Source organism: Echeneis naucrates, chromosome 14 (genome assembly GCF_900963305.1).
Source record: "Echeneis naucrates chromosome 14, fEcheNa1.1, whole genome shotgun sequence".
Taxonomy (NCBI): Eukaryota; Metazoa; Chordata; class Actinopteri; order Carangiformes; family Echeneidae; genus Echeneis; species Echeneis naucrates.
In genome coordinates, this window is record NC_042524.1 from 11,768,601 (window position 1) to 11,795,404 (window position 26,804).

Sequence of the window (26,804 nt, forward strand, 5' to 3'; positions counted from 1 at the left end):
ATTAACTGAGGCCCAGAGCCCTCTATTGTTGCTGTAGCATTAATATTTATAACCACAATTTTGTTTTCTGGTAGGTTTGGAGGAGAGGAACAGCATGAGGAGAACAGAGTGCACCTTGGAAATGCGATCATGTCTTTCTACTCGGCCCTTATTGACTTGCTGGGACGCTGTGCACCAGAGATGCATGTGAGTTACTTAATGGCTACCATGCTGCTCTTTAAACAGGCTTAAAATATAAAATAGAACAAGAAAAGTAAATCTTAAATGCAAAATGCTTATCTAAATATAAAATGTCTTCAATGAGAAGCGATGCTTTTGTTTCTACAGCTTATCCAGGCTGGCAAGGGAGAGGCTCTGAGGATCAGGGCCATTTTGAGATCTCTGGTCCCTATTGAGGATCTGGTGGGAGTTATTAGCCTTCCTGTTCAGATCCCTTCTTTTGGAAAAGGTAAACACATGGTTGAGAATATTGAATTGGTTGTGTGGTTTTAGTTTGTGTTTATTTATTTTATCAACACACATTGTACAATCTTAGTATCCAGACATATGTATGACATATATAAGTGGCATGTCAATATATCGCTTCTGTCCAATTTTAACGTGTGGGGTTTTTTTTTGTTTTTTTTTACATTGTGTTTAGACAACAGCGTAATTGAACCAAAGATGTCAGCAAGTTTTGTACCAGATCATAAGGCTCCAATGGTGCTGTTCCTGGACAGAGTATATGGTATCGACAACCAGGATTTCCTGATTCATGTGCTGGAGGTGGGCTTTCTGCCTGATATGAGAGCTGCTGCCTCTCTGGACACGGTGAGCCTCAAACAATTCACAAACATCCAGTTATACTGTACCTGGTCCTTGGGGTAGAGAGCAGGATTATACATCTACATTTCTTTATAATAGGTCAACTTCAGCACTACAGAGATGGCCCTCGCATTGAACCGCTACCTGTGTTCTGCTGTGTTGCCACTCATCACTAAGTGCGCCCCACTCTTTGCTGGCAGTGATCACCGAGCCATCATGATTGACTCCATGTTGCACACAATTTACCGGCTGTCTCGTGGACGAGCCTTCACAAAGGCCCAAAGAGACATCATTGAAGAGTGCCTCATGGCTTTGTGCAAGTAAGTTTTATCTCATGGTAAACTTTTCATGTCAGCTAATATTGCCAGGTTCACAATCGAACAATTCCACATTTCACTTTGTATAAACTTCTTTAAGACATCTGCGTCCATCCATGCTTCAGCATCTGCTTAGACGGCTTGTGTTTGATGTACCTATTCTCAATGAGTATGCAAAGATGCCACTGAAGGTATGAGGTCTAATAAAGCCGATTTACTTTTGATTTTACATGCTGGTCTGCTATTCATTTTTACTTTCACTTTTTTATTTTTGTGTCCTACAGCTTTTGACCAATCACTATGAGCGTTGTTGGAAATATTATTGCCTCCCTAATGGTTGGGCCAATTTTGGAGTTGCATCAGAAGAGGAGCTGCATCTGACCCGCAAACTGTTTTGGGGGATCTTTGAATCACTTGCACACAAAGTGAAGTTCCTGCCATATGAGATTTTCATGTTGATCACTTGGTGTATATGCAATTTGTGAAACTTTGTTATTCCGATTTTAGAAATTTGATCCTGAGATTTTCAAAATTTCAATGCCATGCCTCTGCGCCATTGCTGGAGCCATTCCACCCGACTATGTAGATGCCAGCTACTCCTCCAAAACAGAGAAAAAGGCATCTGTAGATGCAGAGGGAAACTTTGATCCTAAACCAGTGGAGACCACAAAGTTAGTGGACTTGTAATCGTGCCCCTAAAGACATATGTAATTCTCTTATTATATGCACTCTAATCCTTCCTCCATCCACAGCACAATCATCCCTGAGAGATTGGATCTCTTTATCAACAAATATGCCGAATATACACATGATAAATGGGCCTTTGAAAAGGTAGACCTTTTTATTTCTAACTCTAGCAATGTTTGGTTAGTTTGAGCGGAAAAGCTCTGCATCATGTTGGAAAGTTTCAAATGGATACAGGTTGTCTGCAAGTAAGAAAGAACATGTCATGCTGCATATGTATGTTCCAGATCCAGAATAATTGGTCATATGGTGAAGTGTTGGATGAAAATGCAAAAACTCACCCCATGCTCAGACCGTACAAAACTTTCTCAGAGAAGGTAGGCTCCATGTCACACTTTATTTAATCTTAATCTTAATCTTAATCTTCTTGCAATTTTACTTCTGCCTTTGCTTCCATTCAGTCTGATTTCTCACCTGGCAGGACAAAGAGATTTACCGTTGGCCGATCAAAGAGTCAATCAAGGCCATGTGTGCATGGGAGTGGAACTTAGATAAAGCTCGAGAGGAAGAAGAGTCAGACAAGAAGAAAGCAGCGGCACGAAAAATCTCACAGACTGCCCAGGTAAAGATAAATGGGATGAGTGTACAAATGCTATTTTTATTCCAGCAATAGTAGTGCAAAAGTTAGAATGATGCCTCTTTCTCTGCAAGGCTACCTATGACCCAAGCCATGGATACAGTCCACAGCCCATTGATATCTCACACATGGCTCTTTCAAGGGACCTGCAGGTATGGCATTAAGGGGTTAAAGCATATGTGCTATAATCTCAGCATGCAATCAAGAATCAGACTTCAAATCTGTTCGCAGTCTATGGCAGAGCAACTCGCAGAAAATTACCATAACACCTGGGGAAGGAAGAAAAAGTTGGAGCTTCAGGCCAAAGGCAAGATATTTTTCAAAGGAGAGAACATAGGCTGGATTTAAAAGCGAGAGGATATTGCCTACTTTCTACAAGATATTTAATTGTGTGTCTGCTTGTTTAGGAGGTGGAACACATCCTCTACTTGTGCCCTATGATACACTGACAGCAAAAGAAAAGGCACGGGATAGAGAAAAGGCTTATGAGCTGCTCAAGTTCCTACAGCTTAATGGATATTCTGTCACAAGGTAATGATAAAAGAGGAAATAAGAAAGTTAATCTGCTTATTTTTTAGTTTATGGTGTATTATTATTAACACATCAGGTTACAGCTATATTTGAAATCATACAAATACTTGTAAATAAAAAAAAAAACTAACACTTTCTTTCCATTAATAATCCGAGAACAACAGAGAAAAACAGAAACACTACAACTTACATTATAATTTTAAAATTTCCCCAGTAAAAATATCATACACCTTTAGATATTCTTTCATTAAACAGAAAGAGAGCATCAAAACCTGTTTTTCACTTCAGGGGTCTGAAAGATATGGAGTCTGACATCTCATCCATTGAGAAGAGATTTGCTTATGGTTTCCTGCAGAAGCTATTAAAATGGATGGAGATTGCTCAGGAGTTCATCGCTCATCTTGGTACTGTCAGATAGACCAGATACTCTAACATATGATATAGTCATGCTGGTTTAATTCAAAGTAGATGTTTGTAATGTTATGTATGTTTGCAATGTTACCATATTTCATAATGTATAACAGAGGCAGTGGTAAGCAGTGGACGAGTGGAAAAGTCTCCTCATGAACAGGAAATCAAATTCTTTGCAAAGGTAAAGCTGTAATTTGAAATGGACGCCATTTTGAATAACTTGTTGCTGCACCATTAAAACTCGCTCTTGCTGTAAATTTTCTCTCTCAGATCTTGATGCCTCTGATCAACCAGTATTTCAAAAACCACTGCCTCTACTTCTTGTCAACGCCTGCTAAAGTTTTGGGTAGTGGTGGCCATTCTTCCAATAAGGAGAAAGAGATGATTGCAAGGTGAATTATCTCTTAAATAGAAATAACACACAGGGGTGTAATGTTATGCGTTCTCCTCACATATCTTATTCCTCCTTTTACTAGCGTTTCCTTTTTCTCGTATTTTCTTTTCTTTCCTTTTCCTCTCTTTCTCATCATAGTATCTTCTGTAAAATGTCTGCTCTGGTGAGGCACAGAGTTTCTCTCTTTGGTAAGATGCCAGTTTCTCGTGCCACTCTTTCTGAATTGTAACTTTGTTTTATATGTTCTCATGAGTGGCTGCATTGTGTTGGCTATCTTGTATTTTCGTGATCCTGTCTAAAGCTTTATATCTATATAAGATATGACAGAGCTGTATTTGTATATGTAGGAACGGATGCTCCAGCTATTGTTAACTGTCTTCACATTCTGGCACGGTCATTGGATGCAAGGTTTGGATTTTTCAATTTTCTCACATCACACATGGCACATTTCTGACAAATATGGTACTGTTTTCTTTTTGTTTTTCATTATGTTTTTTCTCATTTACATTATTAGGACAGTAATGAAGTCAGGTCCTGAGATTGTGAAAGCAGGACTGCGATCATTTTTTGAGAGTGCTGCTGATGATATAGAGAAGATGGTAGAGAACCTTAAACTGGGCAAAGTGTGTAAAGGGAATCAGGTGAGAAAGCATTCGAGCTGGCCTTGAACATGTAGAACATGTGAGCATTGGTAATCTGTTAAGCATTAGCACTTTAAATATCAAGTATCCTCGATGTTCTTATGTCTTTCTTCTTTATAGCAAGTGAAAGGGGTCTCCCAGAACATTAACTACACTACCATTGCCCTGCTCCCAGTGCTCACATCCCTGTTTGATCACATCGCTCAGCACCAGTTTGGCGATGATGTCATGTGTAAGTGTTTTCACATCAGAGCTCGTTCATATCTGACGTGATGTGATTCATTTGTACTGACAATACTGTACTCTGCCAATCGCACACAGTGGATGATCTGCAGATGTCCTGCTATCGCATCATGTGTAGCATCTACTCCTTAGGGACTGTCAAAAATCCTCATGTCGAGAGGTAATTCCACATTTGCATTGATTACAATCTGTTTTGTAGCTTTGGAGAAATTTTTTCATTTGCGCTTTACATTTGCAGGCAAAGACCAGCTCTTGGAGAGTGTTTGGCTCATCTTGCAGCAGCTATGCCAGTGGCCTACTTAGAACCTCATCTTAATGAATTCAATGCTTTCTCAGTCTACACCACAAAGACCCCCAGAGAGCGAGCCAGTGAGTTTAATATCTCAGATTTGTTTTCTTGCCAACTAAGTCTTGTGTGTCTGTATTTTCTTTCTTTCACTATTTCTTTTATGAATACCACAGTCTTGGGCCTTCCCAATGAGGTCCAGGAATTATGTCAAGACATCCCAGAGCTGGATTATCTGCTGAAGGAGATTGGGGATTTAGCAGAGTCAGGGGCTCGTTACACTGAAATGCCCCATGTGATTGAAATCACTTTGCCTATGCTTTGCAACTACCTGCCCCGCTGGTGGGAGCGAGGACCAGAAAACTTCCCTGAGATGGAGGGCAAGATTTGCACTGATGTCACATCAGAACACCTTAATCAGCTGCTGGGTAGCATCATGAAAATAGTAGTCAACAACTTAGGTATTGATGAGGCTTCCTGGATGAAGAGGTTGGCTGGTGAGAATAATTTTCAGCTATTTTCTATTATTGTGCATACCAGATTGAGTTTTTGATGCAGTGAGATGACCTTATTTGTTTTCTTTCCTAGTGTTTTCACAGCCCATTGTCAGCAGGGCAAAACCAGAAATGCTTAAATCCCACTTTATCCCAACAATGGAGAAGCTAAAGAAACGCACTTCCAAGGTGGTGGCTGAAGAGGACCATTTGCGAATGGAGGGAAAATCTGAGGGAGATGAAGAAGACGGGACTATACGTGATGAATTTGCTGTCCTCTGCAGAGACTTGTATGCCCTCTACCCTTTGCTTATCCGCTATGTGGACAACAACAGGTAAGATGAAGTCACGATCGTCAACATTTTGTACATTGTAAAATTCTGCATGGTACCTCAGAGTCATTTGCTCTGTTACAGGGCAAGGTGGCTGACATGCCCAGATCCGGATGCAGAAGAGCTCTTTCGAATGGTTGGAGAAGTCTTCATTTTCTGGTCCAAATCTCACGTAAGTATGTTTATCTGGCTTTTGAATGCAGGCTTTTGTAGCAACATATGCTATTTTATGTTTGTTTCACATTTCTCTGACTGTTATAGAACTTCAAGCGAGAGGAGCAGAACTTTGTGGTGATGAATGAAATCAATAACATGTCATTCCTCACTGCTGACAGCAAGAGCAAAATGAGTAAGGTGAGTTACTGAAACACAACCAGCAATGCAGGAAGGCTGGTTTAATCCCAGCTTTTAAATCAGGCAAATGATAAAGATTAAAAAAAAAAAAAGTAATTAATTAAAGATTTTATTATTTTGAACATATGATAAATAACGAATTAGCAAAGTTCTAAATACTGTTTCACTCATTGTAATCCAACAAGCAGTCTAAGGCAGAAAGGCACTTATGCACTACCAGGTACAGCATTTCCAAGCTCTCATTTTTTGTTTTTTGTTGTTGTTTGTTTGTTTGTCTATTTGTTAGTTTTGTTAATATATTTTTTGTGTTGGGCTTGGTTAAACAGGAAACCTGCTATAATTTTTGGAGGTTTGATTTTAATTCTTGAGAACAATAGCAGTTGTGTTAACAATATTCTCTCTTTGGCTGTCCCTTGTCCTCTTCTTTTGGGTTGCGGCTGGGTTTCCAGGGCGGAGACTCAGAGGTTAGACTTTGTTCCTGCACGACCGCTGTGCTGACCGCATGGCACCTCACTGGGGGAGCTTTTCATCAACCTCTCCAGCACACTGGCACATCTGATCCACATACACCCAGCAACACACCAGCTGGACATTTACTCACACATGCACAGACATGCACCTTCCATTCAGAGAAACATGATCCAACCAGACTAATTCAGTGCCAGTGACAAATGTCTTTCTTTACATGCAGCTGTGTCTGCTCAGCCACGAAATACTTTGCAGTCCGTTATGACTGGAACAAAACTCAGTTGAGAATTTGTTATTGCTATAAATATATAGTTATTTATATTACTAGAAGGTGAAAATCCTTGCCAGAGAAGTCTTCAAAGGAGCAAAAGATGGAGTTTGGATCCACTCTCACTGTCATTAGTATTGCTATACACACGCATATAAGCCAGTGAACTTGTACACTGTAAACTATAAACAAAACTGCTGATTTATGTCTATGCAGACTTAAGAAAATGTAATTAAAATGCAACAGGAGAGACACTCACATTAATATTATAAAGGATCACTGAACACAAGGCAAATCCCATCTGTGGGCGAGCCCAGTCTTGCCAGTGCCAGTGTGTTAGGGGGGGAGTCTGGAGGCGTTTGATGAAAGTACTCAGCTGTAGAGTTGGGCTCATGGCACTGGGGTTCACACAAAGCCCAAAGTGGCAGTTAGAGCACAGTGCCATCATCCTGTCACTGAGTTTGCCCTTTTTTGATCATAGTGGAGTTGGAATCTTCTAGTATGTCTTTTGTTTCCTTTCGTTGAAGGATGGTTGACATGTAGCTTTTGTAATGCAGCTGTTTTACCGCTAGGGGATGATGTTAGTCTTCTCTGTGCTCTTTCTTCTCTCCTCCCTGGAATTGCCATGGCAGATCATGGTTTAGTTTCCTTTCCACGCCCTAGTATCTACACTAACACATGACTTGAGTTTTAATGTCACAGAGGCAGATTTCTGGAAGCATTTGTTGGGTTCCCTCTTTAGTATCTTCTCAAAATGACCATGAACCTAACCATTATATTAATTCAAACTTACTATCTAAAATATTCCCCACAATGCTTTGCACCCTGTTTCATCTAAACTAGTCCTCCATAACACGCTTCCAACTCTGAAGCAGAAGCAGTGGCTGGTGCACAGAGATAGTACATCTGGCAATGAAAATGTTTGTTTAACTTGAACAGGGGTGTTTCGGGCTTTCAGAATTCATATAAAATTGACACCCCAAGAGATACCTATAATGAAAAGATCACCACTAGACAGCCAGAGAGTGACGTACTCTCTTTTTTTCTGTTCCAGCTTTAATGTATTATAAAAATATCTGTATTTATATTAAAGTGATATGCTATTGAATAGTATTGGTATCACACATCCATATAGTTGAATTGTCATGTCCCAAAGTTAGATTTGCTTTTGAATTTCTCAGATTGTGCAGTAACTTAGCTGTTACTGTTTGAACTTGTCTACACTATGGCTCAAATTCAAATGTCTTGGGGCTCATTGAGCATTCCTAAACGATCATATTACAAAATATATTCACATTTTATCCTGCCATACACATTTGCACATGTTGGAGGACTCCAGAAAGAGCAGAAGGACTGAACTCTCACAAACACAGAGATGGAGTTCTGGGACATATCCCATAGAAAGTTTGTCTGAGATTAGGTGTGCAATTTTTAACAGCCTGCTACTAATGACTAACTTTAATTTCAAGTTTTCTTCTTTAACTTATTCTAATAATTTTTCAATTTCACCAGGGGATGCTATTGCTATTTTAATTTAATTCTCAGTCAGAGAGAAATATGTTTGTTTTAGGAATTTGTCCTATTTATTGAATGCTGAATGGGTTGCACTTGAATAAAATTGGGTTTTTCTTGCATGTTTTGTCAATGCAATTTCATTGATTTACTTTTTTCTAAGTCCTATTCATTTCAGCTTTCCTTTCTCAAAGCAAGCTTTATCCCCACTTTGCCCTCGCATTTTTACTTTACCCACTACTTACCAGTGTGAGCCCAAAGAAAGAAAGAGAGAGATTTTTTTATATTTGGGGAATCATAGTATGTAGACGTTCAAATGCTTATTTACACATCGGTGACAGTAACATGTTCCATAAGAATAACCAGTCAATTTATCGGGGTAGCTAAATTCAACTTTTTAACTTTTTTAACTACTTGCAGCCCTTTAAAATTGTTGCTTAGTCATTATTAAAAGATAGAATTGTGCTCAGCAGCTACATATGATAAGTGCTAGTTGTACTGACAAACTTATTTCATATTTACTTTGTGTGAGGTATGATCGCAAGTGCAGTCAGTTGTATTTTTCATCAAGTGGTTTTGCGGTCTTACCAACAAAAAGTTCATTATCATTGTTTATATCCATGAAATTGACTGCCGGGACTGAATCAGAGCTGCAACAGGTTTGACACAAAGCAGTGTGGACTGGGGATCTCTCGTCATTTTATGAGATACTGTGATACTTTTTGGTCTGTTGCCTCTTTTCTCAGGGTGGCGGCTCAGATGCTGAACGCACCAAGAAAAAGAGAAGAGGAGATCGTTATTCTGTGCAAACTTCACTTATTGTGGCTGCCTTAAAAAAGATGCTCCCCATAGGCCTCAATATGTGCTCTCCAGCCGATCAGGAGCTTATCAACTTGGCCAAGATCCGATACTCTTTGGTATTTTTTTATGTTTTTCCTGACTTTCAATTGGGCTATGGTAATTGATTAATGTGATGTGATGAATAATGTGACATAATAAAGGTTTCACAATAGTTTATCAAATTTAACCTTTTTCCAAAATCTTTAAAAAAATTGATCAAACTTTTTACCTTACAGAGGGACACTGACGAAGAAGTAAGAGATTTCCTGCAGAACAACCTTCATCTTCAGGGGAAGGTATAATTTCTTGACAACAATGACATGAACATAATAGGAACAAAAAATATTCATGAAATTGGCTGCCCAAATGAATCAGCTTTTGTGAGAATAGACAATCAATTGCAATATATTTCAGGATGTTCTGTATCCTTGTGTTGTGAAAAGGTGGACAACCCCTCCATGCGCTGGCAGATGGCCCTTTACAAGGAGATGGCAGGGAAGGCTGAAGATGCTGACGCTCCGATGAAAGTTGTCAAGAGAGTGCAGGAAGTTTCTGCTGTCCTCTACCACCTTGAATTAGTAAGTGGATCTTCTCAACCAAACTACAGAGCATAAAATGTGACCACAAAATCAGTCTGTCATTTATTGGTTTGTTTTTCTTTGTCATGCGTGACTTTGTGTTTCCAATACCTTTTATTTGTTTCAGTTTTTATTAATGTTGTGAGGCTTAATGGTTGAAAATAATTAACCATGACTTAAAGTAGTTCCTGGAGTGCATATAAAGGGCCCATTTTGGCCTCTTTGCCAATGCTTTCTCGGGTATAGACGGAGCACCCATTTAAATCCAAGAAGATGGTGTGGCACAAATTGTTGTCCAAGCAGAGGCGCAGGGCTGTGGTTGCGTGCTTTAGGATGACGCCACTATACAACATTCCAAGGTAAGAAAGTCACATCAATTTCAGAGGTGACAGTGTGTAAGGTTACTATAAGTGAATTACTGTAAATTTATAAAAACTTTGCCTTCTTTGCCTTTTTGAAATGCAGACACAGAGCTTCAAATATGTTCCTTGAGGGATACAAACGCAACTGGCTTTATTGCGAGGGTTATTCGTTTGAAGACAGGATGATAGATGATTTATCTGTGAGTGGCATCTCATACCTATTTCATCTAAAACATATATTTCTTCTTTGGAATTACTCATCCTTTTTCTCTCTGTGTGTCCCAGAAAGCAATGGAGCAAGAGGAGGGAGATGAGGAGGAGGAAAAGGAAACAAAGCCAGATCCACTCCACCAGCTGATTCTGCATTTCAGTCGTACTGCCTTAACAGAAAAGAGGTGAGATGGGCCCTAAGTAACATGACATGAAATGCAGAAATTAAACACAGAGAGATATGCTATCTCAAATTAACCAGTTTTCTTCTGTTGTCTCCATTTCAGTAAACTTGATACAGATCATCTTTATATGGCTTATGCAGATATTATGGCAAAGGTGAGTCCTTACAGAATGTTTGACTGTAGGTTGAGGTTTGTTGTGCAAAATGTACTTTTAAATACTCACAGTATTTTTTTTTTTAATCTCTGTGCATTTAGAGTTGCCATCTTGGTGAGGAAGAAGAAGAAGGAGAGGAAATGTTGGAAAATGCTGAGGATGAGATGTCCTTTGAGGTGCGACAGTCAGAACTGGTAATGGGCGGCCAGGGGCTAGGGACCAGGAACACAGAGGAGCGGTAGCTCTCGACGCATTGAGTGACCTCATCATCTGAACATTATTCCCCAACCACACCTTTTTCTATCTTTGTTTTTTCTTGTTATGCCTGTCTGTTCTGTCTCTGTCTCCTTTGTCTGTGTGTTGTGATTTAGAAATTTAAAGTTCTAATCCAGATGTTTTTCACTCTATCAAAATTCCACAAAATTTTGGACAAAAATGTCTTGTACATTAATAACAAGCATAGAAATGATTTCAGTGCACTTTTCTGTTTCAAAACAAAATTACCTACTGCTTTTTCTTGCCTGCAATCTGGATTGGGACTAATTAGATTAAATGAAATTAATGTAAAATTAACATCAACAATAACAACAATTATAATCAAACTAATATTCATGACATTAATGATTCACTTTTTGAGATCAGTTATCAACACAGCTTGGACAGCGCAAACCAGATTGGATGAAGTTATGAATATTAATTCAGAAAAATGTAGCTCAAAACTCCCTTGTTATAGCTCAATACACTGTCCATTCCTTTAGTTCTATCAGGCACAGTTGATAGAATTGGAGTGGGCAAGCAGGGTTTTTCATGATTTATGCTTTACTTGAAAAAGAAGCACCATATGCCGCTTTGCAGGCCTAAGCTGCATTCCTTGTGTCGAGTTTGAGTCTCAGACCCATGGGTCATTGATACACTTCAGAATTCACTACATTCACAGTATTATCAAGCTGGGGATTTCAACACGGTAAAAGACAAATACAACTCACCAGGTGAATATAGTGGGGATGATATTAAAGATTATTCAGATTGAGATCTCTACTTTTAATATTTGTGAATGTTGTTTTAACACAAACTCATTTACCAATGACACCATTCCTCCTGTTTTTTATGGTTGTCCCAATTGTCTTTTTCTTTTCCTTTCTTGAGCCATTCTTCCATGTAATCCCTCTCATCTTCATAACTGCTGTATTAATTAATTGCATCCTACTGATCAGTGTACCCTTCCCCAACTGACATAGCATACTGACAGACTACAGTGAAAGCCAGTGTAGAAAATGTAATGTTTAAAGCTATATGCTCATACACATAGCCAACTCACAGGTATCATATAGTGCATAACTGATAATCAAGTCATACAGTTAGGGACTGCAGTGAGAGCTTGAGGTCCAAACGCTCGACACATAGTGCCAGGCATACGTGGGTAGCTGGGAGGGGGATTGGTTGTGGGGTGGGAGGGGGGTTGTTTTTAGGGTCAGGTGGGCTGCTACAAGTTGACGTGATGTGGCTGAACAGAGATTTGTTCTCTGAATTCAGATATATTCATTTGAGAACTGTTTTGTTTTTGTAAATGGCATCTCATTTCCAGTTGGCTCACAAAATTAAAATAAGTGTCATGCATTAGCACAGACAGAAACTAAATGCCATTCAGAGTCAGACCAATGACTTTGTTTGACCTCTGATTTTGCATTAATATTTGAACAAATTGTGACAGCAAAATGTAAATGCCAAAGAATTATCTCTGATAAAGAGGAAATAAAGCCAGACCAGTGTCTTATTTACAGGGCTACTGCAATAAAGACACTGTGGTATGCTCGCTGGCTAAAATAATAAGCCATCGGGCTGTTTCCTGTAGTCTAACGCTTGCTCCAGCTAGCAAACGTGAGGAAGTAGTGTAACAACTCCATGACTAATAATTTGGGTGACAGAGTATGTGTGATTCAGACAGGTACTTAGGTGGATATTAACAACCACTGCAAAAACCCTCAAAAACTATATTGCTTTACATACACAAGAAAATAATTTGGGAGTTTCATAGAAAAAAAAACAAAACATTGAATTTATGAATAGGTAATTCAGTTCAACTTCTGTGTAATGATCACTTTATATGTACTGTAATGGACTCCTTTAAAAAAAATGGTAAGTTGATTCGATATTAAAAAGGTGAAAAGTCAGGGACTTGAGTGAATGGATGGTGATTGTGAATTACAATTCAGAATACGAATGGATAGAAAGGACAACTTTTTGAGTGATCAATTTCTCCTTCACCTAAATTTATATCTGGTGTTTTAATTCATTCAGACTCTATTGTGTCCATTCTAGCTATTCAAATTCTGTGAAATTCAGGTTGAAAATACAAAATGCTCATAATGTTTCTGTTCACCTCAGGAAAAAGAAATGGAGAAACAGAGGCTCTTGTACCAGCAGTCCAGACTCCATAATCGGGGTGCTGCAGAGATGGTCTTACAGATGATCAGTGCCTGCAAAGGTGTTGTAGCCACTCATCTCTTCTTGTTTTGACGTCAGTTTAGTTTATCCTTACCACATTTTTTACTTTTTTTTTCTTGTAGGTGAGACCGGCCCCATGGTTTCTACTACCTTCAAGCTCGGTATCTCGATCCTTAATGGTGGCAACAGTGAGGTTCAGCAGGTAAGTGCTGTGTAAATGAGCCTGTAAGATTGTGTAGACTTAAATGTAATGTTTGTATGGACTGCTTCTTTTTCTGTGTCAGAAAATGCTTGAGTACCTGAAGGATAAGAAGGATGTGGGCTTCTTTCTGAGTGTCCAATCGTTGATGCAGACGTGCTGGTCAGTTTTCAGTCATTCACAATTAAAAAAATTTAATAATAGAATAATTTTGGCTTTTGTAAAGTGGGGAGCTGGTTATCTACAAAATGTTTTATATTTCACAGTGTTCTGGATCTAAATGCCTTTGAGAGGCAGAATAAGGCTGAAGGACTGGGCATGGTTTCAGAGGAGGGCACTAGTAAGTCCCCATACTGTTTTCTTCATCACAAAGCCACAAAATGTAGCAGGAAATATCACACAACAGCCATTGTCATGTCATTGTCATAGATTATCTGCATTGATTTAAGGGGTAGAATACATTGCTGAACATGCTTACCTCAGCCATCTCATTACACAATGACGCATACAATCACCAGACAAGTGAAGAAGGTACAGTGGAGGAAATAGTTATTTGATCCAACGCTGATCTTGTAAGTTTACCCACTGACAAAGAAATGAAATGGCTGGTTTACTTGTAGTTCATTCCCAGGTTTGTGCACATCTCTGGAGGAATTTTGGTCCACTCCTCTTTGCAGATCCTCTCCAAATCCAATTAATGAGCTTACATTTGCTACATTTAATATCATTATAGAGCCATAGTCACCTGAATTTTAAAATGTCTTATCACATAGCAATGGGTTGGTAACAGAACAAACACCAAAATAAGCTCACTGCAAATTAAATTCATACTTGCATAAACATTGTACTTTATTCATTTCATATAAATGTAAATAAGAGTATAACAGAAGTGGTCTTCACTTGACTTGTGTACTGTATATGTCCCAAATATCTTATAGTTTATATGTGTGCGCTCTAGATTAAAGACAACACAGAGATTTCATATTTCATATATTCATACGTTCTATCTAGTACCACAATTAAGGTATAGATATTCAGGTAATTTGGTATAGTTAGCCAGAGAAATTTTTGTGTTTGTAATTGTAATATTGCAAATATATAAATTGATCAAAAAAGACATAAATGAAAGAAATACATTCATATTCTTCATCTGTTAATCTGTCTTCTTTTACAGTAGATCATTTCATTTTTGATACTACAAATGTACAAATTTAAATTTAGGTGAATGATTAGTTTCCTAACATTAATTATTATTAACACTTGGATGATTGCTAAAGAATTAGATAAAGTTTTTTTTTTTTTTTTTTTTTTTGCTTAAATTAGTTCAGATTTTGTCCCACTATGTCTAGTAGTTTGAGTTGGGGTTGATTGGGCTTCATCCACTTTTTTCCATCTAATTCTGGGGGTTCATTTAGAAATCTACTTGAATGAATTTGCCATGGAATGTTGTTAATCTCCCCCTCCTCATCTCTTAGTCCTCTTCTGTTGTCAACACACTGATCCTCTCTCCCTTCCCCACGATCACTGCCACCTCTCCCTTGTCCCTTCTTTCATGGTCCTCAGACTTGAACCTAGATCGGGGTAAATCATGTTTCTGTCCATCTGCGTCTCTGTTCCTCTTATCCTTCTCTCTCTTTCCTGTCCCTCTTGCTCCATCACTTCTTTTTAACATCTAAATTCTGCCAAGAGAGGATTGGATGCCTCTGTCCATCTTTAATCTTCATAGCTTGTGCTCATTCACATTTTTTGTTCATCACAAAAGTCAGCGAATGGAATCTTGTCTTTTTTTACTTGTGAAAAACATAAATGAAAAATACTCTAAATAAACAGATAAAGCTATTTCACTGCCTCATTTCTTGCAGAATTTTCATCAACATAATTTATAGAGAGGTTGTTCTAAAATTATAATTGTTGTAACTGCAATCAATCTCAATAACTTTGAAAAGACTTAGCACACAAATCTACTCTGATATCTTTAAATTAATGGACAAAACCTAAAGATTAAACTGCTATATGGCTGCAGTTTCAATTTGACAAAATATGCACAATCCTGTTCTCACATGTCCTGCATCAAGTACTGGATTCTGTTCAATATTTTGATGGACAATCCCCCAACCTCTCTGACATTTAACTCTGCAATCGAGCAAAGTTGATGTGAACTGCATGATTCTATGACTTTTGTTTTGTGTGCGTATTCATTGCTGCCACTGGTGACTTGGTATCCAATAACATTATTCATAATCAGCTCCATTTTTGTGGTGTATTTAAAAATGGTGCTTTTTCACTCATTCATTTTATTTATGGACTGACTCTATACCGTAATTGCTGCATTGTTTTAATCTAAATGTTGTCTTTCTTTCTGTACAAGTGTATTTTTTAATGTTTTTAAGTGTATACTTGTTATTTTGTGTGTCTGTCAATGTGTTTTTTATTGCAACTTGTTTTACACATTAACCTCATGCATATGATGCTCAGGCTTCCTGATGTTTGATGTTTGATAGTATTAAGAGATTTGTATTTGTTCTATTAATATACTTTATACAGATTAGTGTCACTTATTCTTTAATTCATAATAAAAACACCTAGCAACAACTTTTATGTCTTTTACTAAAATCCATTGCAAGATAATGGTAAGTCAAGAAATTAATTCTATTTCCCATCCGCAAAAGTTAGGCAAACTTGTGTTTACATAATTAGCAGAATTACTTATTACCATTATATTTAGTCTGATCTGAACTTGCTTTCAGGATGGGATTTAAAAATTTCATTCATTCGGTTTCTTTTTTTCTTTTTTAGATGAGAAAGTGATGTCAGATGATGAGTTCACCTGTGACCTCTTCCGCTTCTTGCAGCTGCTTTGTGAAGGTCACAATAATGGTGAGAATCACTCATACTCTAGGCTGTGAAATGCTTTCAAATCTTAATTCTTTTCTCTCTTTTTCTCTATTTTGCTGCAGATTTTCAGAACTATCTGCGGACGCAGACAGGCAGCACAACGACCATTAACATCATCATCTGTACCGTGGATTACCTTCTCCGACTCCAGGTGCTGCTAGAAAGTAATTTAGCTTAAATGATAAAATTAATAAAGATAAAAGAAGAAGAAGAAAAAAGAACATTTTAAATCAGAGGTCCACATTGACAATGGGATCTGGTATACAACTTCTCCATGGATTTTAAGTCATCTTATAGTTTCCAAAGTTTTATTTGGTTATTCAAAAAGCCAGAGTCATGTGAACAAAACACTTTAAGTATACTTGTACATATGTGAAAGCACACCCACTACACTGATAAATGATTTTTATCACGTTACACTATTATATTCCGTGTGTTCTACTTATCTTATTTTTTTGATCAGGAGTCTATTAGTGATTTCTACTGGTATTACTCTGGGAAGGATGTCATTGATGAACCAGGCAAAAAGAATTTCTCCAAAGCTATGACAGTGGCAAAACAGATTTTCAACAGTCTAACTGAATATATTCAGGTAAATCTCAACAGATCAGGTAATTTATTAGCTAGTGGTTTGTTGTGTGTATAATACAGGTTCTTTTTTCAGGGCCCATGCACTGGCAACCAGCAGTCCCTGGCCCACAGCAGGCTGTGGGATGCTATTGTGGGGTTTCTTCATGTCTTTGCCCACATGATGATGAAGTTAGCACAGGTAGGCAAAGACCATTCAATTAATAATACCTTTCAGTGAGCACTATATCTTTGCTGGAAACATGTACGATAACAGAAACATTAGCTCAGTGTCGCTCCTATGCAGTTTAATATGTGGAGTGAGTACCTTGGCCTCAGTACGGCAGATATATCTCTGTACAGCTAATTCTTTAATTTAATTCTTTACACTTTTTATTTTCAGTGACCATGGCAGAATTTTATATTGACTATGACAGGTGTGATCCTCTCAAGAGCCAAGTCTGATTCAGTTGTGTAATGGGAATCATTTTCTGTTTTGTTTTGGCTCCTTATATTTATCACGAGTCACGAGTGAGTGAAGGCAAAATGTAGTAGATAATAGAAGCACTGATAGCAATGATACCACTTGTGTGATAGTAAACATGCTTACAGACTCTTTTTGATAGGTCTATACACTGCATAAGGAATGCTTTATTATTTAGACAGCTTAACATTTAGATAGTAAAGCTCAAGTACAGATTTGGATTTCCAGTCACTGTACTCTCTGTATTGGCTGGTTTCAAAGTGGTTCACAATGATTCTGAATGGACATGATGACATTGTGACAGTCACAGTTGGAAGATCACAGGTCCCAAAGGTCAAATGAATTCAAATGAATTCAATTTCCCTGCCTCAGTTCCACAGTCCCAGTCTTGTGCACACTGTTACAATGTCATGGCTTAGTAGGACATTTGAAAAGAACAGAGCCCTTATTAATGTTTTTAGTATTGCCTGTTCGTTTCCTTCTGTGACAAGTCTAAAGAATCACATTGATATCAGTCTATATGGTGCAACTTTAACACTACAAATGAAACGTCAATGAGTGAAATCTTCTGTGGATGACGGAGTCTAATAGCAAATCTTTATGATCAGTAAAGTGTTGCATGCATAACCCTTTAATAATACATTCAAGTTAAAACACAAGCCGTGAAGTTTCCAGCTCAGCGAACTCTAACACAGATGATGCAATATCATAAAATTACTTTCCCATGCGCTGTCCTTTCTGACCCAATATCTCATTCATTATTGGCTGTTCTGTTTGCTGTAATCATATATTTAATCTGGTGCCTCAATGAAGAGGGCATAATTTACATATAGAAAATAAACTCTAATTACAGGACTCTGTGCAAAAGATGGGATTTAAGATTTAGGGCCCTATTTTCTTGATGGTGCACAAACCAGTTCAAGCAGTAGGAAGGAGAGGTGAAAATGGGTGAGCGGTTCAGTCAAAGAGGTGCAAAGCTGGCTGCTATTTTGGTGAGATGTCTCAGATTCTCAGACTCGCCAACACCATGAGGGTTTAAAAAAAGAGTTGTGGCCAGGCATTATTGAGATTTTGCCATCAAGCATCAAGCTATTGCACTACCAACCAACAAAAACCTTCTTCTGAGTTCTGAGTTACAGTTATTCCAGAAATTCAGTTATTATAACGTTGCATACTGTGGCTGATCACAGTGCCTACCTTTATTAAATGACTCTAAGTGACACGATAACCTCACTCATCTCTAGATCATCTGACTCGACCATTATAACTCAATGTATCATGCTCATGGCAGTCAGTTATTATTCAAATTTCAACTGAATTTTCAGTTAAATATTATTCCCTTGGGCCCTTTGAGGGAAACCTATTCCTATTAAACTGCTTGCATGCAAAATAGCAAACTAAACTATCCAGACCATAAGAGTTCCCTTGAGAAAAAACATTTGTTTAACTGCATAAGAATGAATTTTTAAATCACTAAACCGTCCACCTCAGCCATAATTTTGTAACTTTGCTCTGCTGTATCTAAATGATCCAAAATAACAGGTGAGCTTGGAAACTCCCACACAGTCTGTGCACAGAAAGAGCTACCACCTTGGGCTTATTGTTGCACTTTGGTTAAAATAGGGCCCTGAGTGCTCAATGTTTTACTGTGAAATGAAAGAAAATATTTGTCATACACAAGAATATTTAAAACTGCAATAATGTTTTTAATGTTTAACAACTGTATGACTTATTCATTATTTAAACTGTCTTCCACATGGTCAATGCAGGGTAAAGTATGTATCCATTTTATTTGCCTATTGATGTGATATTGTGTTTACTAGTTTATAATATCTTCACTGTTGGTCTCCCTCATCAGGTTGTTGTATACCCACCTGTTTTTAAGAGTCTAACAATGATTAGGGATATGTATTTTATGAAGGATATAATACTCGATATGCAACAAATATTGGTATTTGTATTGCCACTGCCAGCATTAGGTGCTTTTAGCTGTGATGCTTTACTGACCTGGTGGCTGAAATCAGTTTCAGCCCACGGTCAGGTTTCCAGTATATTACTTCTATGTACTTCTTCTACATTGCTTATTTATTCAAAGCATATTATTGAGTGCAAAAGCCCCTGAAACCATTATTGTCAGATAAGTCAGTCATGTTTAGCTCAAACGCAACCAATAGTCCAAGTAAACCCATACATGTTAAAGGACCTGCACATCAAGCACAGTGTCCTACCATAAGAATGAAGATGACAGTGATGGCTTGCCTCTAGTCTCTATCTATCTATCTTAAAACAAACACAGTATTACGCATTCAAATCAGTATTTATCCAGTGTCTGCCATCAGCTCAAGTACACAATGATAACCTCTGCTTGCAGCCCTTATCCCATATTTTAATGTTGCGATGACAGTATTTTTATTTTTGAGCTGAGCTCAGTGTCTTGGAGAAGTTAGAGAGAAAGGGCAGTCTATGAAACCAATACCTTCAGTTGCACACAACTTTAGCTTAATTTTAATGAACACCTAATTGGTGCGGACTTTCAATACAAATGTCAAAGCAAAAGGGTCTTCCGAGAATATTTACTGTATCTCATAAGGCTCCTGTAATAACATTATGAATGTCATTTTCAAGACACAGTAATGTTCTGTAAGTTCTTGCTACAGAGCATCTTCGCAATTACTTTGTACGCTACCAAGGATTTTAAAACCAGCAGTTATACCCTTAAATACCAACACAAATCTTGCTGAATTAGTGAATTCATGGGAAAAAAAAAAAAAAATCATAACAAAGAAACAGGTGAATACAAATCACCCTGAGAGAGGGAATGACTTTTAACCTCCATTGTTGGAGTATATACTTTAATATGAAATTATTTGCTGTTGGAATATACATTTTAATGTGACATTCATTTTGTGTGTACACATTTAACAGGGGTTACAATTCTGTTGCAATTGTCATTCACTAATTACTAACCTGGCAGAATATGTTGTTCATTTGTGGTGTGTTGCTTTGTCTATATAACTTTTTCCATATTAATGGAATATCATATATATTTCCATCTTCTATTTCATTGATCTGTAATTCTGTTTGGGCTAATAGCAATGCATGTCTCATGAGGACACTACACGTTCAACCACAAACCATAGTGAAGACGAGAAGATTGGGCCAGTCACATCAAAAATCATTATTTCCAGCCAACAAAAGGAAATAATGAACTGAATGATGACATTTACATTTTTAGAAATTCTTTCAGCATGAGGGTTTTTAATAAACTTCTCTTTGCAACACTCTCTCTGATGTGAATGTGAGTGTATTCAACACACATTATTATGAATGTACACCTCATGTAACATGAATGACTATACTGTATCATAAAATAATTTTGTGTGATAACTCTTGACAGTTTTCACTTGTGCGTCTGCTTCACCAGTGACTATTGCATCTCCATGTGAAATCCAAATATTTTCAAATGATATAAAATTTATTGTCATTACTGTAAGATCTTGTGCATCCTTTTGTGGTTGCAGGACTCCAGCCAGATTGGTTTGCTGAAGGAGCTTCTTGACCTACAGAAAGACATGGTTGTTATGTTGCTGTCACTCTTAGAGGGTAAAATGTTTTTACTTTTGTGCTAAACATTTTAATTTCCCATTTTGTTCTCTTTAAGCCTCTTTTGAATTTCTGTCTGTATTATTCAGGAAATGTGGTAAATGGTACAATTGCTCGCCAGATGGTTGACATGTTGGTAGAGTCCTCCAGCAACGTCGAGATGATCCTCAAGTTCTTTGACATGTTTCTTAAACTGAAAGACATAGTGGCTTCAGATGCTTTCCGTGATTATGTCACGGACCCTCGAGGACTGATCTCCAAGAAGGACTTCCAGAAGGCCATGGACAGTCAGAAGCAGTACTCCCCCTCTGAGATCCAATTCCTTTTGTCCTGCTCGGAGGCAGACGAGAATGATATGATCAACTATGAGGAGTTTGCCAATCGCTTTCAGGAGCCTGCAAAGGACATTGGCTTCAACATTGCCGTGCTGCTCACTAACCTGTCTGAGCACGTCCCCCATGACACCAGGCTACAGAATTTCCTAGAGCAGGCAGAGAGTGTGCTGAACTACTTCCGCCCCTTCTTGGGTCGTATAGAAATAATGGGTGCCAGCAGAAAGATTGAACGCATCTACTTTGAAATCAGTGAAGTAAACCGGCGACAGTGGGAAATGCCTCAGGTCAGAGAGTCTAAACGGCAGTTCATCTTTGATGTTGTTAATGAGGGCGGTGAATCAGAGAAAATGGAGATGTTTGTCAACTTCTGTGAGGACACCATCTTTGAGATGAATATAGCTTCACAAATTTCAGAACAGGAGGAAGAGGAAAAGGGAGAGGAAGATGACGAAGGAGATGAAGCTGCAGGTGAAACAGGACAAGGAGGGGGAGCAAATGGAGGGGGTGATGAGGAGAATAATGGAGAGGAAGGGCAGCCTGAATCAAGTTCTGCCTTTGCAGACTTTATAAACAGCGTGTTGAGTTTCTTCAGCATTTTCACCTTCCGTAACCTTCGCAGACAGTATCGCAGAGTGAGAAAGATGACCTTCAAGGAAATTGTAGTGGCTTTGTCAACTTTTTTCTGGACGATCCTAATGGGCATACTACACTTTATTTATAATGTGTGCAAAGGCTTCTTTATGATCATCTGGCAAACACTGTTTGGAGGTGGCTTAGTGGAGGGAGCTAAAAATATCACAGTGACTGAGATTTTAGCGAGCATGCCAGATCCTACACAGGATGATGTGCATGGAGATGGACCTGGTGAGCAAGGGACAGGGGAAGAGCAAGACACTGGAGGGGTGACAGAAATAGGAGAGACTGGGAGTGGAGAGGAGGAAGAGGAGGATACTCAGGAAAAAGAGGGTGGGAGGATACCAGGCGTCGATGCTCCAGGTGGTCTTGGAGACATGGGTGTAGAGGCACCAGTTGAACCTCCAACTCCTGAAGGAAGTCCCATAACAAAGAGAAAAGTGGTGAGTTTTTTTTTTGACCCATTAGGTACATAAAAATGTCTCCATGAGCTAGTTCTCAGGGTGTCTATCTGCTAAGTGGTAGAGGTTAGAAGTCCAGTTTTAAACATGCACGGTTAGGGTTAGGGTCCCAAAAAGGAAGAAAGAGAAGGATCACATCCTCTACAGTGTGCTTATAAATCAAAAGAGAACAAAGGCAGTTTTGTCTACTATGACAGTGTGTTTTTGTTTCATAGCAGCCTCTTGAAGAGCCTGAGGCTGGCCAGAAACCGCCTGAGCCTGTTCCTGTGGAGGAGCCTCCTCCAGAACCTGAAAAGGCTGAGTAAGAAGTTTGCACTGTTTTTTTAACATTGGTACCCGTATATAGACTGAAAGATGGGAAGATGGCAAATTCAAAAAGCTGCACATCAGTAGAATTAGTTCTTCGTAATTTTGATTTTGACAGAATACAGAGTTGGAAAAAATGTTTTTTTTTTTTCAGTGTTGAGACGGGAGAGAAAGCGGAGAAAGAAACCCCGAGCAAAGAGGAAAAACAGCCACAAGAACCAAAGAAATCTGCAGCAACAAAAGAAAAGAGGGTGAAAGGGGAAGGCGGTTTTCAAATCTGGACTGAGCTGGAAACCCAAAGAAATAAATTTATGGTGATACAGCTGCTAGTATTTGTTTCAGGATACATTTTTGTATGAATTTAGCAGCGCTCTCCACATACCAACTCACTTATTGAATGAGAATAAGAATTTCTCTTTCGCAGAACTACCTCTCACGAAACTTCTACAACCTGCGTTTTTTGGCTCTGTTCCTTGCGTTTGCCCTCAACTTCATTTTGCTGTTCTACAGGGTAAGATGCTATTGTAACATATGACTATATGTTTTAATTTTAAATGTTTGCATCAGAGGAAATATAATGGATGAACTGTCTGTGGCTCAGTCAAGTGAAGTACCGAACTGATTTTGTTTATATCGGTCGCCATGTTTAGGTGTCTGACAGCCCCCCTGAGGGGGAGGAGATGGAAGGATCTGGACTGTCAGAGGGCAGCGGGCTGTTTGAGGGCTCTGGGCTGTTTGAAGGTTCAGGGGAGGAAGGGGAGGGATCTGGGATGGATGAAGAGGATGAGGAAAATGTGCCAGTTTATTACTACTTGGAGGAAAGCACTGGCTATATGCAGCCCACATTGTCCTTCCTTGCCATCCTGCACACAGTCATCTCATTCATCTGCATCATTGGATACAACTGCCTCAAGGTATGATGTTAATGCAGTGAAGGAAAGCTGATGACACCTAACCTCACAACATTCAACACCTATGAGGCAAAATTCAAATCTCAAATGTTCAGATTTTCAAAAATAGACTGTGATTGAGGCGTTTTTAGAATCAGAACCTGTTTCCAAAATGATGCCTGTCACATATCTCTGGTAAACAGTGTTTGCAATTGTTTTTGGCAGATTCCACTGGTGATCTTTAAAAGGGAGAAAGAACTTGCAAGAAAACTGGAGTTTGATGGTCTCTACATCACTGAGCAGCCTGAGGATGATGACATCAAGGGCCAGTGGGACCGACTGGTTCTCAACACACCGTATGTAGATGAAGAAATATGATTCTTCTTTATTGGGTCAAAATTAAGATCATGAAAACTGCTTCCAATTAATTGGATTAATACCTTATTGATTGACACCCCCTTTTTCCACAGCTCTTTCCCAAATAACTATTGGGATAAATTTGTGAAACGAAAGGTGAGTTGTTTTGGATAACATTGGTTTGAAAACGGCCTCTGTGGAGCATGTTAATGTGTAATATAATGTCTGTGTCTAGGTTCTGGATAAGTATGGAGACATTTATGGCAGAGAAAGAATTGCTGAACTCCTGGGTGTAGATTTAGCCTCGCTGGATGTGAGTCAACAACATGAAAAGAAACAGGAAGAACCAGACAACTCTGTGTTTGCATGGTACAAATGACACAAAAAAACCTTTGCAATGAAACATGTTAGACATCGCTCTTCAAGATTGAAATCTGTCTAAGAGGAAATCCACCTGTTTTCATCTTTTCAGGGTTACCTCCATTGATATTAAGTACCAGGTCTGGAAATTTGGTGTTGTATTCACAGACGGTGTAAGCAAACCCATATTTCATTGTACATTGCACACTCTTCTGTGTATATCATAGCGTACTGTGCTGAACTGTCCTATGTGATCTTGCCTCTGTGAAGTGAAAGAACTTGTTGATAACCATTTCATCTCTTTTTAGACTTTCCTTTATCTCTGCTGGTACCTGATAATGTCTTTGCTTGGGCATTACAACAATTTCTTCTTTGCCTGTCATTTGCTGGATATTGCCATGGGTGTCAAGACCCTGCGCACTATCCTGTCCTCAGTAACACACAATGGCAAGCAGGCAAGTGCAGGAGAAATTCAACCAATTCAAAAAATCCTAATCTTTGGTTTGGTTGTAGTAATCATCACCCTTTTTTTTCCTCTCCAAGCTCATGATGACGGTGGGCTTGTTGGCAGTGGTGGTGTACCTTTACACTGTGGTCGCCTTCAATTTCTTCCGCAAGTTTTACAACAAGAGTGAAGATGAAGATGAACCGGATATGAAATGCGATGACATGATGACTGTACGTCAGTGTTGATCTGAAGAAAATAAGCTACATTCAATCTGAACCACTTCCCAAATGATGTTATTTTTTATTTATTTACAGTGTTACCTGTTCCACATGTATGTGGGTGTGCGTGCTGGTGGGGGCATTGGAGATGAGATCGAGGATCCTGCTGGAGATGAATACGAGCTTTATCGAGTGGTCTTTGATATAACTTTCTTCTTCTTCGTCATTGTCATTCTGCTGGCTATTATTCAGGGTAAAGGCAGTTGTCCTCTATCATGAAATGATAAAGGACAATAACTATGGAGTGAATTCATAAACAAAGAAAAGGGTGAATTTTAAGGCTTAAATATATGACGGTTATTTTATGAACTCCTCCAAATACTGTAGGTCTGATTATTGATGCCTTTGGAGAACTCAGAGACCAACAAGAGCAGGTCAAGGAAGACATGGAGGTATGACATTTGAAGATGACACTTTGACCCTCGGTGCACAACACTTGTTTAATTCTCATTACAAATTTTTGTGTAGACAAAGTGCTTCATTTGTGGTATTGGAAGTGACTACTTTGACACAACACCACATGGCTTTGAAACCCACACTTTTGATGAACACAACTTGGCAAATTACATGTAAGTACTTCCTCTTGTGCACTGTGTGTATGTTCAACATGTGAGTTTGTGTTCACATTTGTGCACGTAGAAATAATAAAGGTATTGACAAATGTCCGTTTTTGTTCGTTTTTTTTTTAGGTTCTTCTTAATGTACCTGATCAACAAAGATGAGACAGAGCACACTGGACAGGTGGGTCCAAATTAGTTAAAGTTTTTCATTTCTGTTTTGTTTTGTTGTCAATATTCCTGAGGACTGATAGCATTGTGTGTGCTCCTCTCAGTTATTGGTCTTCCTGCTCTGTTTCAGGAGTCATATGTGTGGAAGATGTACCAGGAGCGATGCTGGGACTTCTTCCCTGCAGGAGACTGTTTCAGAAAACAATATGAGGATCAACTTTCCTAGACAGCAAGCGATACATGCATAACAGAGGGAAATATATTACTTTAGCACCGCTGCGGTACCTTTGTCTACCATTCCTGACAAAACCTGGATTAAATTCATTTTAATCACAAAAAAAGTTGAATAAGTAATATCACAAACATAATCAGAAGCATAACTTGGGAGCTGCACAATTTTAGTTGCCAAAAACTAATATGTTGCAAATGCCAATAAATTTTTTTGTTCCAAATTTATTGGAGTGGAACCATTTGCTGATCTCATCAAATGGCATACAAATCTTGCCTCAGTAACTAATGTAAGACAAAGTAGGTTTCTATAAATTAGTTTTAATTTTCCATTTAGATGAGAATATGATGAAGTGCCAAAGCAATAACAATACTGTATCAGTCAGCATATTCAGCACACAACAGAGTGAAGTTCATTTTACACTTTCTGCCTTCATACCCAAACTGTATTTTATTCAAAATCATTATCTCCTTTGCGATTATTGTGTCATTTTCTGTGCAGTTTTCTTCAGATACTGTAGCAAATATATTTAAGGTTTTGTTTTTTCTTTTTTCAAAACAAAGTCTGTTTTTAAACCAGTGTAATGTGCCATTAATTCCGCCATTAATCAGAGCCGCAGAAGGTTATACAATTGAGCAACACGTGTTAAATATGAATAAATATGTAGTTTTTACTATTTAATTTATTTTCAAGTTAAGTATCAATTAATGATGATTCTCATAGTCCTCAGTGTTGTAGTTTGGCTGATAACTGTAATTCAAATCTGCAATTACTCATTAAAAGATGATTAAAAAAAATATAAAGGAAAGGACCCAACATGACATAACCCTCTTTCGATGACTGCTGTGGAACTATTGAAAGGTAATAAATAGAAAACTGTG

At 38.3% G+C, this 26,804-nt stretch overlaps 1 protein-coding gene across 4 annotated transcripts in view; it reads left to right on the plus strand.

Annotated features, from left to right (window-relative positions):
- LOC115054793 (ryanodine receptor 1-like) overlaps positions 1-26,804 on the plus strand; it is a 42,512-nt gene extending 15,708 nt beyond the window's left edge. The window contains exons 47-108 of one of the 4 annotated variants that reach the window (XM_029520195.1): positions 75-186; positions 328-448; positions 641-810; positions 904-1,124; positions 1,222-1,312; positions 1,406-1,546; positions 1,629-1,792; positions 1,874-1,952; positions 2,093-2,182; positions 2,287-2,427; positions 2,517-2,594; positions 2,674-2,749; positions 2,850-2,973; positions 3,262-3,377; positions 3,498-3,565; positions 3,655-3,776; positions 3,917-3,966; positions 4,126-4,186; positions 4,293-4,419; positions 4,540-4,651; positions 4,741-4,822; positions 4,901-5,031; positions 5,125-5,445; positions 5,537-5,777; positions 5,859-5,946; positions 6,036-6,128; positions 6,578-6,592; positions 9,123-9,293; positions 9,453-9,512; positions 9,660-9,794; positions 10,041-10,153; positions 10,260-10,356; positions 10,442-10,551; positions 10,654-10,705; positions 10,807-10,899; positions 13,091-13,190; positions 13,273-13,352; positions 13,435-13,511; positions 13,616-13,689; positions 14,913-14,930; positions 16,146-16,226; positions 16,307-16,395; positions 16,708-16,836; positions 16,909-17,013; positions 19,065-19,070; positions 20,817-20,898; positions 20,988-22,309; positions 22,543-22,628; positions 22,788-22,947; positions 23,058-23,144; positions 23,284-23,547; positions 23,749-23,879; positions 23,994-24,036; positions 24,116-24,249; positions 24,353-24,413; positions 24,549-24,695; positions 24,784-24,918; positions 25,003-25,159; positions 25,294-25,358; positions 25,435-25,535; positions 25,656-25,707; positions 25,825-26,804. In XM_029520195.1, coding sequence (XP_029376055.1) covers positions 75-186; positions 328-448; positions 641-810; positions 904-1,124; positions 1,222-1,312; positions 1,406-1,546; positions 1,629-1,792; positions 1,874-1,952; positions 2,093-2,182; positions 2,287-2,427; positions 2,517-2,594; positions 2,674-2,749; positions 2,850-2,973; positions 3,262-3,377; positions 3,498-3,565; positions 3,655-3,776; positions 3,917-3,966; positions 4,126-4,186; positions 4,293-4,419; positions 4,540-4,651; positions 4,741-4,822; positions 4,901-5,031; positions 5,125-5,445; positions 5,537-5,777; positions 5,859-5,946; positions 6,036-6,128; positions 6,578-6,592; positions 9,123-9,293; positions 9,453-9,512; positions 9,660-9,794; positions 10,041-10,153; positions 10,260-10,356; positions 10,442-10,551; positions 10,654-10,705; positions 10,807-10,899; positions 13,091-13,190; positions 13,273-13,352; positions 13,435-13,511; positions 13,616-13,689; positions 14,913-14,930; positions 16,146-16,226; positions 16,307-16,395; positions 16,708-16,836; positions 16,909-17,013; positions 19,065-19,070; positions 20,817-20,898; positions 20,988-22,309; positions 22,543-22,628; positions 22,788-22,947; positions 23,058-23,144; positions 23,284-23,547; positions 23,749-23,879; positions 23,994-24,036; positions 24,116-24,249; positions 24,353-24,413; positions 24,549-24,695; positions 24,784-24,918; positions 25,003-25,159; positions 25,294-25,358; positions 25,435-25,535; positions 25,656-25,707; positions 25,825-25,920 — 7,948 coding nt within the window. In that variant the 3' untranslated portion in view covers positions 25,921-26,804. The remainder of the gene's footprint in view (positions 1-74; positions 187-327; positions 449-640; positions 811-903; positions 1,125-1,221; positions 1,313-1,405; positions 1,547-1,628; positions 1,793-1,873; positions 1,953-2,092; positions 2,183-2,286; positions 2,428-2,516; positions 2,595-2,673; positions 2,750-2,849; positions 2,974-3,261; positions 3,378-3,497; positions 3,566-3,654; positions 3,777-3,916; positions 3,967-4,125; positions 4,187-4,292; positions 4,420-4,539; positions 4,652-4,740; positions 4,823-4,900; positions 5,032-5,124; positions 5,446-5,536; positions 5,778-5,858; positions 5,947-6,035; positions 6,129-6,577; positions 6,593-9,122; positions 9,294-9,452; positions 9,513-9,659; positions 9,795-10,040; positions 10,154-10,259; positions 10,357-10,441; positions 10,552-10,653; positions 10,706-10,806; positions 10,900-13,090; positions 13,191-13,272; positions 13,353-13,434; positions 13,512-13,615; positions 13,690-14,912; positions 14,931-16,145; positions 16,227-16,306; positions 16,396-16,707; positions 16,837-16,908; positions 17,014-19,064; positions 19,071-20,816; positions 20,899-20,987; positions 22,310-22,542; positions 22,629-22,787; positions 22,948-23,057; positions 23,145-23,283; positions 23,548-23,748; positions 23,880-23,993; positions 24,037-24,115; positions 24,250-24,352; positions 24,414-24,548; positions 24,696-24,783; positions 24,919-25,002; positions 25,160-25,293; positions 25,359-25,434; positions 25,536-25,655; positions 25,708-25,824) is intronic. The other 3 variants (XM_029520196.1, XM_029520197.1, XM_029520198.1) reach the window with 3 other exon arrangements.